At 42.7% G+C, this 14,347-nt stretch overlaps 1 protein-coding gene across 2 annotated transcripts; it reads left to right on the forward strand.

Annotated features, from left to right (window-relative positions):
• Positions 1-4,854: 4,854 nt before the first annotated feature.
• LOC130404686 (uncharacterized) lies at positions 4,855-12,636 on the forward strand. Of its 2 annotated transcripts, XR_008904255.1 has the most exons (3): positions 4,855-5,104; positions 5,251-12,360; positions 12,507-12,636. XR_008904255.1 is itself a non-coding variant. In XM_056609550.1 (2 exons), the coding sequence occupies exon 2, from the start codon at positions 6,041-6,043 to the stop codon at positions 11,978-11,980; it is 5,940 nt and encodes a 1,979-aa protein (XP_056465525.1). In that variant the 5' UTR covers positions 4,855-5,104; positions 5,251-6,040; the 3' UTR covers positions 11,981-12,636. The 2 variants fall into 2 exon arrangements, 1 of the variants encoding a protein (XP_056465525.1); XM_056609550.1 differs by having other exon boundaries at positions 5,251-12,636.
• Positions 12,637-14,347: the final 1,711 nt, after the last annotated feature.

The raw sequence follows: 14,347 nt of genomic DNA on the forward strand, positions 1-14,347 counted from the left end.
CCCGCCCCCCTCCCCCCAACCGGAAGTTGATGTTTTCAAAAACCTGCCCAAGTGGTGGTAAGTATTAACTACTTATATTATCATGTTTGTGTTATGTGTTAAAAGTTGACTATATTGTAATGTGACTGCCATGTTATGTGCTCATCAGGCTAGGGTAGGAGTTAGCTATATTTGTAATGTACATGTGATGTACTCAGCAGGTTATTTTTCCCAACACTACAATAAACTGTGTTACAGGTATAGCCTAGTTTTTAAAAAGATGAGCTACATCCAGTCTAGTGATATGAGGAGCTGATACATGGACAACATATCTTGTTAAGCCTCTTAGGATATCTTACCTTCACTTATAAATTCCAAATAAGTAAAGCTGGCGTGCAATTTGATGTACTTCTTTACACTGAGGTATTTCACTTTCAGCAACATGTCCTAAAACTGCACCTGGTGGCGAAAGTAGGGGAAGGGGGTGAAATTAAACTATATTACCATATATTTAACCCATGGTTTAAGTGGCAATAAAGTTTGTTGCATACAATAATGTGCGCTTAACATGCTTCCTACTTTATATAACAAAACATCCTTAGTACATTGATAAATGCATTTATTACATTTGAAACCGGCTTTTCTAACACATGCACAGCTCTGTCTGACATATTGCTATCCATAGCTTGTTGGTAGTCGTTTTCATATGGCATGCTAGGCTAGAAGTTGCATCATATAAAATATCGGCGGCATCGACGACCCTCCCTCCACTGACATATTTCGTTTAGTGTAAAACACTGAATAGTAGCCTATTTCGCTGAAGCCAAAGCAAAGTGGAAAGTGTTCCCTTTGTTCATGCTAATTACTGCTTCCCTTACTATTAGCAAGCAATCAATACCTATACTGCGTTATCCTTATGCGTTTGGTCAAGCAGAGTTAGGCGTAACTACGACGACAAAACTTGACTTAAACTGTCTTTATATAAGATTCTTACCTTTTTAACAGAATATTCCTGACAAGAACGTTCTCTCTCCCCTTTACAGCTATGTAAATGAGCAAAGTGCAATTATCTGTCGAGCTCACCTTACCACAAGCTGCCAGCTACTAACGTTATGACAAATTCAAATTCTAACGTCTGCATTTTTCGAGAGTACCCCCCCCCCCCCCCCCCCCCCTTCATTCAAAAGGAATAAAATGGCTCGCATTTATTTTAAAACACTGTTAAGCACTTATTATATGTACATTTATTTTCTCTGTATAAACCTGTGGAAGATGGTCAGCTTTACTTAGGCTAAGGAATCCTGGCATTTAGGCTACCAGACAGTTTATTAGTAGCGTAACCTAAGCTTCCACATTGGCAAAATGTTGCGTGCTTTAGATAAATACCGTTATTAAAAATGATTTCAAATATTTAGGCCTAATTATGATTTTAATTAAAACAAACTTAAATTCTAATGTATGGTTCTTACCTTAACAAACTCCACGATCGATCTCGACACCAAACTTCTAGCAGCCTCTTCATGCCCAAGAGCGCGTAAAAACCGGATGTAGAAATCAACTCCAAATAAGTGATGGGTATTGACTCCTTGAAATAACCCCAGCTACAGAGCGTTTTCAGCACTGTAAGTGTTACAATAACTCTAAAATCAACACTTGTTAACTCTGAATAGTTAACACCGAAGATTTTAACTCAAATTAACACTACCGATTTTGCTGTGTGCACACGCGCGTGTGCGTGCTGTATTGTATGCATTTATCTTTTGAGTTTTATGTGTCAGCATAATCACGAAACATTGACTGAGCGACTCACTGTCTCCGACAGCAGACAGGGCCCTCAGAAAGGACCTGTCCCAGGTCACGGGGAACACAAGGACCCGGTTGAGGGGACTCAGGGAGCTCTGGGCTGAGACCCTTACCATCGCCCTGCTGGATCAGGAGGAGGAGAAGCCTCTGGGCCGCCCTTCAGGCTTGAACCCCTTCACTGGCCAGACCGCCCCGGACCGAGGCCAGACCGCCCCGGACCAAGGCCAGACCGCCCCGGACCACGGCCAGACCGCCCCGGACCGAGGCCGGACCGCCCCGGACCGAGGCCGGACCGCCCCGGACCAATGTGGACTTGGGCGGGACCCATCCGATGTTTGAGGTCCATACTTTGTCTGGGCCCAGGTGAATTTATAAAAAGTATGTACGTCAACATCTGATGGCACCCGACCAGGTCGACATCAATGTGACATCACACAGGAGGGAAACGCAGCTTTGTCGGAGCCCGGGTGAATTTAAACAAAGTAGTCAAACATCTGATGGGACTCAACCAAGTCCTCATCGGTGTTGCATCACACTGAGGTGTGTAATGCTTTGTTTAAATTCACCTGCGCTTGGACCAAGCTGCGGTTTCTCTCCAGTGTGAAGTCACATCGATGTGGACTTGGTCGGGTCCCATCCGATGTTGGACGTACACACTTTGTTTCAATTCGCCTGGGCCCAAATGCCAATTCTTGTATATAAAATCGAATAAAATATGTTTGCCGGCGGTTGTTTGAGGGAAAGTAATAGCTAAAACCTCTAAAATAAAGAAACTTAAAGCAGAGGCGTACCAGAACCACTCTTTAAGATTAAGAGAACTGGAACAGCAATATCAAAAGACAAACAACCCGAATATATGTAAAAAAATTAGGGATACCCAAACTAAGATAAATTATATATTAATGGACGAATATGGAAAAAATAACATATTTATGAAACAAAATTATTATGAAATTGGCCCAAGAGCAACTAAACTCCTAGCAAAACGTATACAAAAACAACAAGCAGTTAATACCATACATACAATTAAGGATCCATGCACCAATGAGACGATAGACGAGCCGGAAAATATAGAAAGAGTATTTAGGGGGTTCTATGAAAAATTATATACACAACCGGCTGCTGCGAACGAGGAAGAAATTAGAACCTTTTTAAACTAATTGGATTTACCGTCAATTGGCACTTACCAAAATGACAGATTAACAGCAGACATTACAAGGGAAGAGATTATTTATGATATAAAATCATTGAATAACAATAAATCTCCAGGGAGCGATGGTTATCCTGCAGAGTGGTACAAGATTTTTAAGGAGGAACTGCTACCAGCTCTCCAGACTTCCTTTAATTGGACTCTAAAAGAAAACAAAACACCACCAACATGGGCCGAAGCAATTATATCAGTCATTCCAAAACCAGGCGAAGATAAGGATAGATGTGAAAATTATAGACCGATCTCAATACTAAATTTAGATTATAAACTATAAACGTCAATTATCTCTAAAATAATAAATACCTTCATTACAGAATTAATTGACGAAGATCAAACGGGATTCATATCGGGCCGCCAAACCCAAGATAGTATACGCCGAACTCTACAAATAATTGACAATGCAAGAAGAGAGAAACAAAGCACTGTACTGGTTAGCATTGACGCGGAGAAGGCATTCGACTGTGTGAATTGGAAATTCCTTTATCAGGTGTTGGAACGATTGAGATTTAATACTAAATCAGTACAATTGATTAAAACACTTTATCAAAAACCCTCTGCTAGAATTAAAAGTTTGTCCAAGAAAATATATCTACAGAGATCGACCAGACAAGGATACTGTATGTCGCCGATCCTGTTTGCGATTTTCATTGAGCCCTTAGCTCAAGCAATCCGACAAAATAAAGAACTTAAAGGGGTCACGATTAAGGGTATAGAACATAAATTGGGACTTTTTGCTGATGATTTAATAGCTTTCCTCGAACAACCCAACACGTCGCTCCCTAATTTGATGAAGCTACTACACACGTATGGCCATCTGTCAGGATATAAAATTAATGTTTCCAAAACACAGATTTTATCGTTGAATTATACCCCACCAAAAGAGATCATGGAAATATATGACCTTAAGTGGAACCTAAAGTCAATTCAATATTTGGGCTTTACGATCACTAAAAACTCCACCGACCTATATAAAGCAAGTTATAACAATTTAGATCAAGAAATAAAAAAAGATATAGCAAGATGGTCTCCCCTCCCACTTGATCTAAACTCAAGAATTTAGATAGTTAAGCTTAATATATTGCCCAGATTTCTCTATCTATTCCAATCTTTACCAATAGAGGTCCCCAGGGGTCAATTTGCTAATTGGGACAGAATGATTTCCAGATTTGTCTGGGGGGGGTAAAAGACCTAGAGTCAGATGCAAAACTCTTCAGCTAAGGAAAGAGAGAGGAGGTATGGGTCTTCCAAAATTAAAGGAATACTATTATGCTGCTCAATTGAGACCTGTGTACTGTTGGTGTAGGTCAGAATTTAGAGCAAAATGGAAAGACATAGAAAGAGAAGTAAACCAAATTCCAATTCAACATTTCATTGGAGATAACAAACTATACAAAGAACTAAAAAATAAAATGGACCGAACAACAGTACACACGCTAGGTCTATGGTTTAAAATTTTGAAAGTATATAAGATTCAGAATGACATTAATATATTAAAATGGGTAGCACATGATAGAAATTCCAAACCTGCATTGTATGATCCAGGATTCAAGCACTGGGTAACAAAGGGAATAACAACTTGGTGTGTTTTGGTTAAAGACGGGAGGCTGGAGAGTTTTGAAAATATAAGAAGAAAATATGAATTGGGAGCTCATGAATTCTATAGATACCTTCAAATGAGGGACTATTTCAAAAGGGAAATCGGGTCAGATTCTCCCAAGGAGGTGAACGGTGTCATCCAAATCATAATAAAAGCATATCAGGAAAGTAACATAAGAATAATTTCGGCAATGTTTAGAGTTTTGAATACTAACGACAAACATTTAACTAAATATATTAAGACGAAATGGGAAAAAGGACTCATTGTAAATAATTCTTATGAAGGTCTGTTAAAATAACCACTTTCTCCATGCTTTTATTTTGATACTGTATTTTGCCGTCATGGGTCTTTTATTTTGACGCAGGAAGTTTGAATCTACAGTAGGTAACTTGACTTGAAGGAGATCGCGCGAAAAGGTTATTACGTGTAATTACGGAAGGAATTCAGGCTACAAACGGTTGCTCTGCATAACAATTTGTAGTAATTAATAAGTGCCTAGCTGGAATGGGAACAAGGTATTGTGTGTTTAATTTGTTTAAGACTTTATATTACTTAAAATGTGTTTAAATGTGTTGTTGCTGTACAGCCGCGCTAATGTTATCTTCATGGCGATAGTTGTATATGTGTAAGAGCTAATTAATGTTATTTATCTGTCCTGTAGCTCTTACGGTGTTTATGAAGAAAGATGTGAAGAAAGGAATATTTATGCTCAAAACAAGGCTGACGGCTGAACGTAAATAAAGGCTTCTGAAACATCTGTAAGCTTCACCATTGTCCGGCTGGGGTTCGCTACAGTAAGAGCTTGACCCACATCGATTCGACGACTTTTTGCCGCCATGACGGGTCACGACGGAGGGTCTTCACTGCATGCCTGCTGCTGTTGCTGCTACATCGCCCCATGCTGTTCACATGGAGTCATCGAGCAGCACATGTTCCTGCATGTCAACGCATGATCCACTACGGCAATCCGGGCAGCGGTCTCGTGGATTCGGTGCATTGGTCAAGTACAGTCGCATTCATTGACGCAGAACTGAGCATTACCCAATATCATATGGTCTACGGTACTTCCAATGAGGTGAGCTACACATTAACAGCTTCTTGAACTGAACCAGAGAACATTTAATGCTCACCTGCTCATCTGCAACGAAGGAACTGTTGATACGTTTATACAGACGGACACATTCATGTGGACTCTTTATAATTAAGGACATTTAAAAAAAAAAAAAAAAAAAAAGGGGGAAATTGAACTGCATTTCATGCTATCTGAAAATTTTGCTTATAATGTTATTTACCTGAACATTTACAGTTATTTGAGTGTCTGCACATTGATGTAACTGCTAGTTATTTTTGTACTGGGGTTCTGATATTCTATGTTTAAACTGCTTAAGAGTTCGATCTTATCTGCTTCAGGGTTTTCATCTGGCTTAATAATTCTGAGTTAGGAGTTGATAATGTCAAAGTCAGGTTATGATAGTGACACAGAGGAGCAAATGGCTGGTTCTCAGCATGAAGTTCAGGATTTGCAGAGGGAGCTCCACTCAGTGGCAGACTCATCATGCCTGAAGGAAACGACTGAAGTGGTGGAAGAAGGTCAGAGTCATCTCCAAGGTAAACTGGATGACCCACCTGGAGGTCCCAGACGTTCCGAACGTGCACGGAACCCTACCGAGAAGATGCGTGCACTACAAGCGGAGGAGGCCAAGAAAATGGAGAAAGGGCTGCTCTCCATGTACGAGCAATGGAAACTCAAAATACGAAAAGCAAGAGATCAACTGAAGTCCTACATGCCAGATGATGAGCTCTGGCCTCTCGTGGAAGAACTTAGGAAAAGTAAGGAAGACATAATGAACATATATTCTGAAATGCGAGATCTTGCCACACCTTCCACTGATATCAGACGACGAGTCGATACTTGTGAATCAGTCACCACAGAAATCATTATCATTGCCCACAACAGAGCAATAGATGATGAAGTTGAGTTTAACGAGAAGCAGGAAAGACATCGCCTTCATGAACTCCTCCACCGTGACTATGCAAAGTCTGTCTATGGATCCGCCGCGTCCTTGACAAGTCATAGCAAGTCTGACCATCACTCCATGACTTCCTCTATGGCGGCCAAGCGTGCGGATGCAGCAGCAGAACTAGCAGTGAAGGAAACCAATTATGAGATGATGATAGCCGAAGAGAGACAAAGGGAAGTGATTCGAGAGTTAGAGGAACAACAGAGGATAGCTCTAGAGGCACAAAGGTATGAGTTGGAGCGACTGCAGGCAGAGAAGGAAGTGCGAGCAGCTAAGGCCAAGCTGAATGTGTACAATAAGGAGACAGAACATAAAGCTGCTGACTGCATCAACATTGAAAAGGATAAGGAAGCAACGAACGTGCCTGTAACTGCCGTCTCGCCATCCCATGTTGCAACACCCTCTCATAAAGACATTTCCTCACTGGCTCAGGTCTTTCAAGACAGCATAGCCTTGAATAGGCTCCCTGTTCCAGAGCCATTCGTCTTCAATGGTGATCCAATACGATTCACTGAATGGAAAGCATCGTTTTCTTCGCTCATTGACCAAAGAGCTATCACTCCAGCTGAAAAACTCTATTATTTGAAGAAGTATGTTGCCGGCCCAGCACGCCAGGTGCTAGATGGCACCTTTTTCCGAAACGATGATGAAGCCTACCAGGATGCCTGGAACAAGCTCACTCGTCGCTTCGGCCAGCCCTTTGCCATTCAGAGAGCATTCAGAGAGAAGCTTACCAATTGGCCTAGGATACAACCTAAAGATGCCGAGGGACTCAGAAACTTCTCTGATTTTCTAAATGCCTGTCAAGATGCCATGCCTCATGTCAAGGGTCTCGACATATTAAACGACTGCGAGGAAAACCAGAAGCTTGTCTATAAACTACCAGACTGGGCAGCTTCACGCTGGAACCGACAAGCCACACGAAGCCTGAACGATAGGCAAGAATTCCCAAGTTTCAAGGACTTTGCAATATTTGTGTCAACTGAAGCTGAGATTGCCTGCAATCCAATTACGTCGCTTTATGCTCTTCGCTCATCAGACTCTAACGCTGAAAAGAGAAATCTCAGAGACACAAAGACAAACCAGGCCAGTGTTTACACCACTCAAGCAGCTACGGACATCTTCAACAAAGGGTCAGAACAGAGAAAAACATGTATTCTCTGTCAAGATAATAGACACCAGCTTCATGCGTGTCCCAAGTTTACAGAAATGTTGTTGGTAGAGCGACGGAACTATGTAAAGGAGAAGAAACTCTGCTACGGATGCCTAAAATTCGGCCACAGCGCAAAAAGCTGTCGTCATCGCCACTGTTGCGACAACTGTAAAGGAAAACATCCGACGGCCCTCCACGATTACAACTATGGGAAGGAGAAGTCTTCATCAGAAGCAGCGACAAATCAAAGAGCTGCTGCAACGTCGCTCAGTGTTGCAGGCGAAGGCTCATCCTACACATCGATGGTGATGCCAGTGTGGGTGTCATCCAAAAACAACCCAACTGCTGAGAGACTTGTCTACGCTCTACTTGACACTCAAAGCGATACAACATTCATCGACCAAGAATTGAGTGACAGTCTAAATGCTGACAAGTATCCAGTGAAGTTGAAGCTGACGACCATGAGTGGAATGAACACGGTTCTCTCAAGTGAGAGTGTTTTCGGCCTCTGTGTAAGGGGATACAGCTCTGCAATTCAGTTTGATCTCCCAGTTGCCTACTCAAAGGACTGCATACCTGTAAACCGTGCTCATATTCCCACTTGTGAGACGGCTAAGCAATGGAGTCACCTCAGAGAAATAGCAGAAGAAATCCAACCTCTGAAGGACTGTGAAATAGGGCTCCTGATAGGCTATAACTGCTCTAGAGCCATGGCACCAAGGCAGGTTATTCTAGGAGGAGATGAGGAACCTTATGCTGTACGGACAGACTTAGGATGGAGTATTGTGGGGCGCTCATCGCAAAGCTATGATCCGCCGAGCTCAAGTCGCCTGTGCCACAAAATCTCCATTAAAGTACTGCCTCCGGTAACTCCGGCCGACGCTATTCGCATTCTGGAATCTGACTTCAAGGATGATAGTGAAGACAGCAAAACAGTGTCACAAGATGACATCACCTTCCTCAACAAGCTAAATGAGGGCATACAGAAAAACAAACATGGCCATTACCAAATGCCTCTACCCTTCAAAAACAGACCCAGTATGCCTGACAACAAAAACTCAGTCATGATACGCCTCAACCACCTCAAAAGAAAACTGCAGCGGGATGAAAAGTATAAGGAGCAGTATGTCAAGTTCATGGAGGAGATCATCGAAAGGGGAGATGCAGAGCAGATCGAAGACGGTGGGAGTGAAGTTGAGAGATGGTACATTCCCCATCATGGTGTTCGGCACGCAAAGAAGCCAGATAAGCTTCGTGTAGTGTTCGATTGCTCTGCCAGACACAAAGGAACCAGCTTGAACGACCATCTCCTCTCAGGGCCTGACTTGCTGAACAACTTGAGCGGTGTTCTTATCCGCTTCCGACGTTACCCTGTTGCTTTGATGTGTGACATTGAGAAAATGTTCCATCAATTCCATGTGGATGAGGCTGATCGCAACTACCTGCGCTTTCTTTGGTGGAAGCAAGGAGACTTGAACTCACCGCCCAGTGAGTTCCGTATGAAGGTGCATCTGTTCGGTGCAGCCTCCTCCCCTGGATGTGCAAACTTCGGGATGAAGCATCTAGCTAAGGAGAATGGCGACCTCTACCCTAAAGGCTCACAGTTTATCATGAGGGATTTCTATGTTGATGATGGCCTCACCAGTGCTGGCAGCACCGAAGAAGCTGTTCAGCTTGCCAGAGAAGCTCGTGAACTCTGTGCCATGGGTGGACTCCGATTACACAAATTTGTGTCAAATGAGAGAAATGTCCTAGAAAGTATACCGCCCTCTGAAAGAGCAATCAATGTGACGAATATGGACCTCACGTTCGATGAACTGCCGCTTGAGAGAGCCCTGGGGATTCAATGGGATGTGGAGTCCGACCATTTTCGTCTCAGTGTCAGCCTCAAGGATCAGCCGGCAACACGTCGCGGCATTCTTTCTACAGTTGCCTCCTTGTATGATCCTCTCGGGTTCGTGGCGCCAGTTCTGCTCAAAGCGAAGATCATTCTTCAGGAGATGTGTAGGCGAGGCACAGGCTGGGACGATCCTCTCCCTGACGAGCTCCGTCCAAAATGGGAAAAATGGAGAGATGATCTAGCTCAGTTGGATAATGTCACTATACCCCGCACTTACTCACCAGCTGGATTTGGGAAGGTTTTGAAGACACAGCTGCATCATTTCTCAGATGCTAGCTTGAAGGGTTATGGTCAGTGTTCATACTTGAGACTACAAAATGAGGAGGGAGACGTTCACTGTGCCTTAGTTGTAGGAAAATCACGCGTCTCGCCATCAAAAGTTACAACTGTTCCAAGATTGGAACTGACGGCTGCAGTTGTCTCTGTGAAGATGAGCAACATGCTCAAGGAGGAATTTGGATCAGCTGACACTGAGGAGGTCTTCTGGACCGACTCTAAGGTGGTCTTGGGATACATAAAAAACGAAGCACGACGATTCCACACCTTTGTGGCTAACCGTGTTCAGAAGATTCACCTCAGCTCAGACCCTCAACAATGGAGATATGTTCCAACCAATGAGAATCCTGCTGACCATGCTTCCAGGAGCTTGACTCCCAGCGAGCTTTTGTCATCCACCTGGTTCACTGGACCCAAGTTCTTGTGGCACAAGGAAATGAAGCCGCCGGCAGATGAAATTCCAGAGTTAATAATTGGAGACCCAGAGGTCAGAAGTGCTTTGGTACTTAACACAAGAACTACAGAGCAAGCGAGCCTTGTTGATCGTTTATCTAAGTTCTCATCTTGGTCACTGGCTATTCGAGCTGTTGCACGCCTTTTAAGGCGCATCAGAAAGAACAGATCAAACAACCTCACCACTGTAACAGAACGAGAAGATGCAGAACATTGCATAATCAAAGACCTGCAGAAAAACGTGTACCAAGAAGAGTTGAAACTGCTGAGCAAAGGGGTCCCCCTACCCTCTCACAATTCACTACACTCTCTTGATGCCTTCCTCGATAAAGATGGTGTCTTCAGGGTGGGAGGAAGGCTGTGCAACTCTTCTCTTCCCAACTCCATCAAGCACCCTGCAATCATTCCCAAAGATCATCACATTACAAAAATGATCATTGCTCATCACCATGAAAGAATCGAACATCAAGGTAAAGGCCTCACCCTCAATGAGATCAGGTCCCACGGCTACTGGATTCCAGGAATCAACAGGGCAGTAGCATCGCACATTCGTCAATGCGTCACCTGTAGACGGCACCGGAAACCAACGGAAGAGCAAAGGATGGCTGATCTACCCCCCGAACGCGTGGAACCATCACCCCCCTTCACCTTCTGTGGAATGGACTGCTTTGGTCCATTCCTCACGAAGCAAGGAAGAAAGGAGAACAAGAGGTATGGTCTACTTTTCACTTGCTTTAGCTCCCGTGCCATTCATATTGAGATGCTTGATGGCATGTCCACAGACGCCCTCATCAATGGCCTCCGATGCTTCATTGCTATGCGTGGTGCTGTTCGTCAGATCAAGTCCGATCAAGGTAGCAACTTCGTTGGAGCCAAAAACGAACTTAAGGAAGCTCTAAAGGAAGTTGATGCAGACCGGCTGGCTGTATTCCTTGCTGAAAAACAATGTGACTTTTGCATGAATGCACCTTATTCAAGCCATGTCGGAGGTGTTTGGGAGAGACAGATTAGGACGGTGAGAAGCGTTCTAAGGTCCACGCTTGCTCTTTCCTCTGGAAGGCTAAATGATGCTTCACTGCGGGCTTTTCTCTATGAAGCTATGGCAATCGTCAACAGTCGACCACTGACTGTTGACAACCTCAGTGATCCTCATAGTCTTGAGCCACTCACACCTAATCATCTTCTGACTATGAAAACTGTCAGGGCCTTACCACCTCCAGGCGAGTTCGTCAGAGAGGACATGTATGGCAAGAAAAGGTGGCGACATGTTCAATACCTGGCAGAACAGTTTTGGAGTCGATGGCGAAAGGAATACCTGGCCAACATCTCTCTCAGACAACGTTGGCATGCACCGAAGAGAAATCTTCAAGTTGGAGATATCGTAATGATGAAAGGAGAGGATGCACACAGGAACGAGTGGAGATTAGGTAGAGTTTTAGAAACTACTATTGACAAAGACGGACTAGTAAGGAGAGTTAAGATCTGCCTCGGTGACAGGAATCTTGGCAAGAAAGGAGAGCGTCTCCATAAGATGTCTGAAGTCGAGCGCCCTGTCCAAAGGCTAGTCCTGCTATTGGAGACTAATTAAACTTGTTCTCTCTTTACATAATTTGTTTTTTTGCACTTTCATGAGGAAGGTCATTTTTTTTGTTAGAAAATCATTCGTGTTTAATGTTAACTGTATACTGTTCCATTAGGGACTCATGATTGGTGGGAGTGTAAATAATTCTTATGAAGGTCTGTTAAAATAACCACTTTCTCCATGCTTTTATTTTGATACTGTATTTTGCCGTCATGGGTCTTTTATTTTGACGCAGGAAGTTTGAATCTACAGTAGGTAACTTGACTTGAAGGAGATCGCGCGAAAAGGTTATTACGTGTAATTACGGAAGGAATTCAGGCTACAAACGGTTGCTCTGCATAACAATTTGTAGTAATTAATAAGTGCCTAGCTGGAATGGGAACAAGGTATTGTGTGTTTAATTTGTTTAAGACTTTATATTACTTAAAATGTGTTTAAATGTGTTGTTGCTGTACAGCCGCGCTAATGTTATCTTCATGGCGATAGTTGTATATGTGTAAGAGCTAATTAATGTTATTTATCTGTCCTGTAGCTCTTACGGTGTTTATGAAGAAAGATGTGAAGAAAGGAATATTTATGCTCAAAACAAGGCTGACGGCTGAACGTAAATAAAGGCTTCTGAAACATCTGTAAGCTTCACCATTGTCCGGCTGGGGTTCGCTACACTCATTGTACAAATTTCAGATGAAGATTGGCATGATATGTGGAGGGTACATCACTCGTCCACCAGTTCACGAACTTGGAGGGAATTCTCATGGAAGAATCTCATTTGTTTCTTTATAACACCAAAAGTGAAAAGTAAGCAGCTTAACAAGAGTCAGAAATGTTGGCGGGAATGTGGGTCTTACAATGTGGACCATGCACATGTATTTTGGAATTGTCAGAAAATAACTGTATTTTGGGAGATGGTTCGTAAAGTATTAAAGCAAATACTAGGATAAGAGGTCCCCAAAAGTAGTTTGGTGCTCTATCTATGTACATTTCAGGAAGAGAATATTATTGCGAGTGATATATATTTGATAAAAATACTGCTGGTAGAGAGCAAGAAAGCTATCACCAGACATTGGTGTAAAGAAACACCACCAACGAAGACTCATTGGTTTACTATTGTTGAAGAGATAGCTGTAATGGAGAAACTGACACACAAACTGAGACTTCAAGAAACACAATTCGACTGTAAATGGGAAAAATGGACACTTTACAGGACTCAAAATGAAGACATTGGATTGGAACAGTAGTAGATAATTACAAACTCAGGATATGAGAATATGAAGGTACTTCCCAGGCAGGTTTTTCTTGTTTTCTTGTTTGTTTGTTTTATTTCTATTGCCATTCCATTTGTTGATGTTGATATAATGTTGTCATGTTACTGTGAAAAACGGTCAATAAAGATCTAAGTGACAAAAATAAATAAAATATGTTTGCCAAAATCTTCATCCTCTTGTGTCTTTTTATAGATGTATTCGTATGTCTTATACTTGGTGGCAGACACACACTCTATGACACACACGTGTGTGAGTGTGCACACACACAACAATAGCAGATGGTGGAAGAAGAACCTGAAAGCCATGAGTCTTCCCAGAAAAGGGCCCTGGTAAAAGTAAAAGGCCCCCAATAGAATACGACTTGAGTAAAAGTCTTCCACTATCTGACATTAATTGCACTTAAGTATCAAAGGTAATTTTCTGATATTATGTGTACTTGAGCATGGAAATTAAAAGTACAAGTATTGTTAATAAAAAAAGCAAACCAATAAATGTTTTCCGATTTCAGATTTATTGGAACTTTGACAATAACACACACACACAGAGAGAGAGAGAGAAACAGAGGAGAGAGCAACAGAGACAGAGAGACAGAGACAAAGAGTAGGCACAGCAATTGTCACCGCATTGTCTGCGTCGTTTCACGTCGTATTCACCGTGAAATGGAAAAATGACTCAAGCAAACTTCACACAAAACTTTACCAGACTCGCCTTGCACTCGTTTCACCCAGGGAAAGATAGACTAGTTTCCCAGTCTTTATTGTAGCTGCATTCCTTATCTTAGCCACACGAGTCGTGCTTTCCTCCGTCTTGTGCTGAAGGCAGTTTGACCTGAGTTGCATTTTTTCTTGTTGGTGGGCGTGCCCTTAACCTGCATCCGCGTCCCATTTTGATTGACATGATCAATCGGCCCGCCCCGCCCCCTGTTGAAAGCCCTCATTGAACAAAATTGAGATTCTGAAGCCCTGTTTACACGAAGGGAAAACGCAGATATTTCCACGCGGTTTGTAAGTTCTGCGACGTTACCAAGTAAAACACTACAATTTACCCAGTAAGTAAGATGAAACTGTACTGTAAAAGGAAGCCTCGTTTGTTTCCATGGTATTACCAG

Source organism: Gadus chalcogrammus, chromosome 15 (assembly GCF_026213295.1).
Source record: "Gadus chalcogrammus isolate NIFS_2021 chromosome 15, NIFS_Gcha_1.0, whole genome shotgun sequence".
NCBI classification, from domain to species: domain Eukaryota; kingdom Metazoa; phylum Chordata; class Actinopteri; order Gadiformes; family Gadidae; genus Gadus; species Gadus chalcogrammus.

What these genes read in the sequence shown, in the direction of transcription:
- LOC130404686 (XM_056609550.1), top strand. Translation starts at nt 6,041, where the DNA reads ATGTCAAAGTCAGGTTATGATAGTGACACAGAGGAGCAAATGGCTGGT.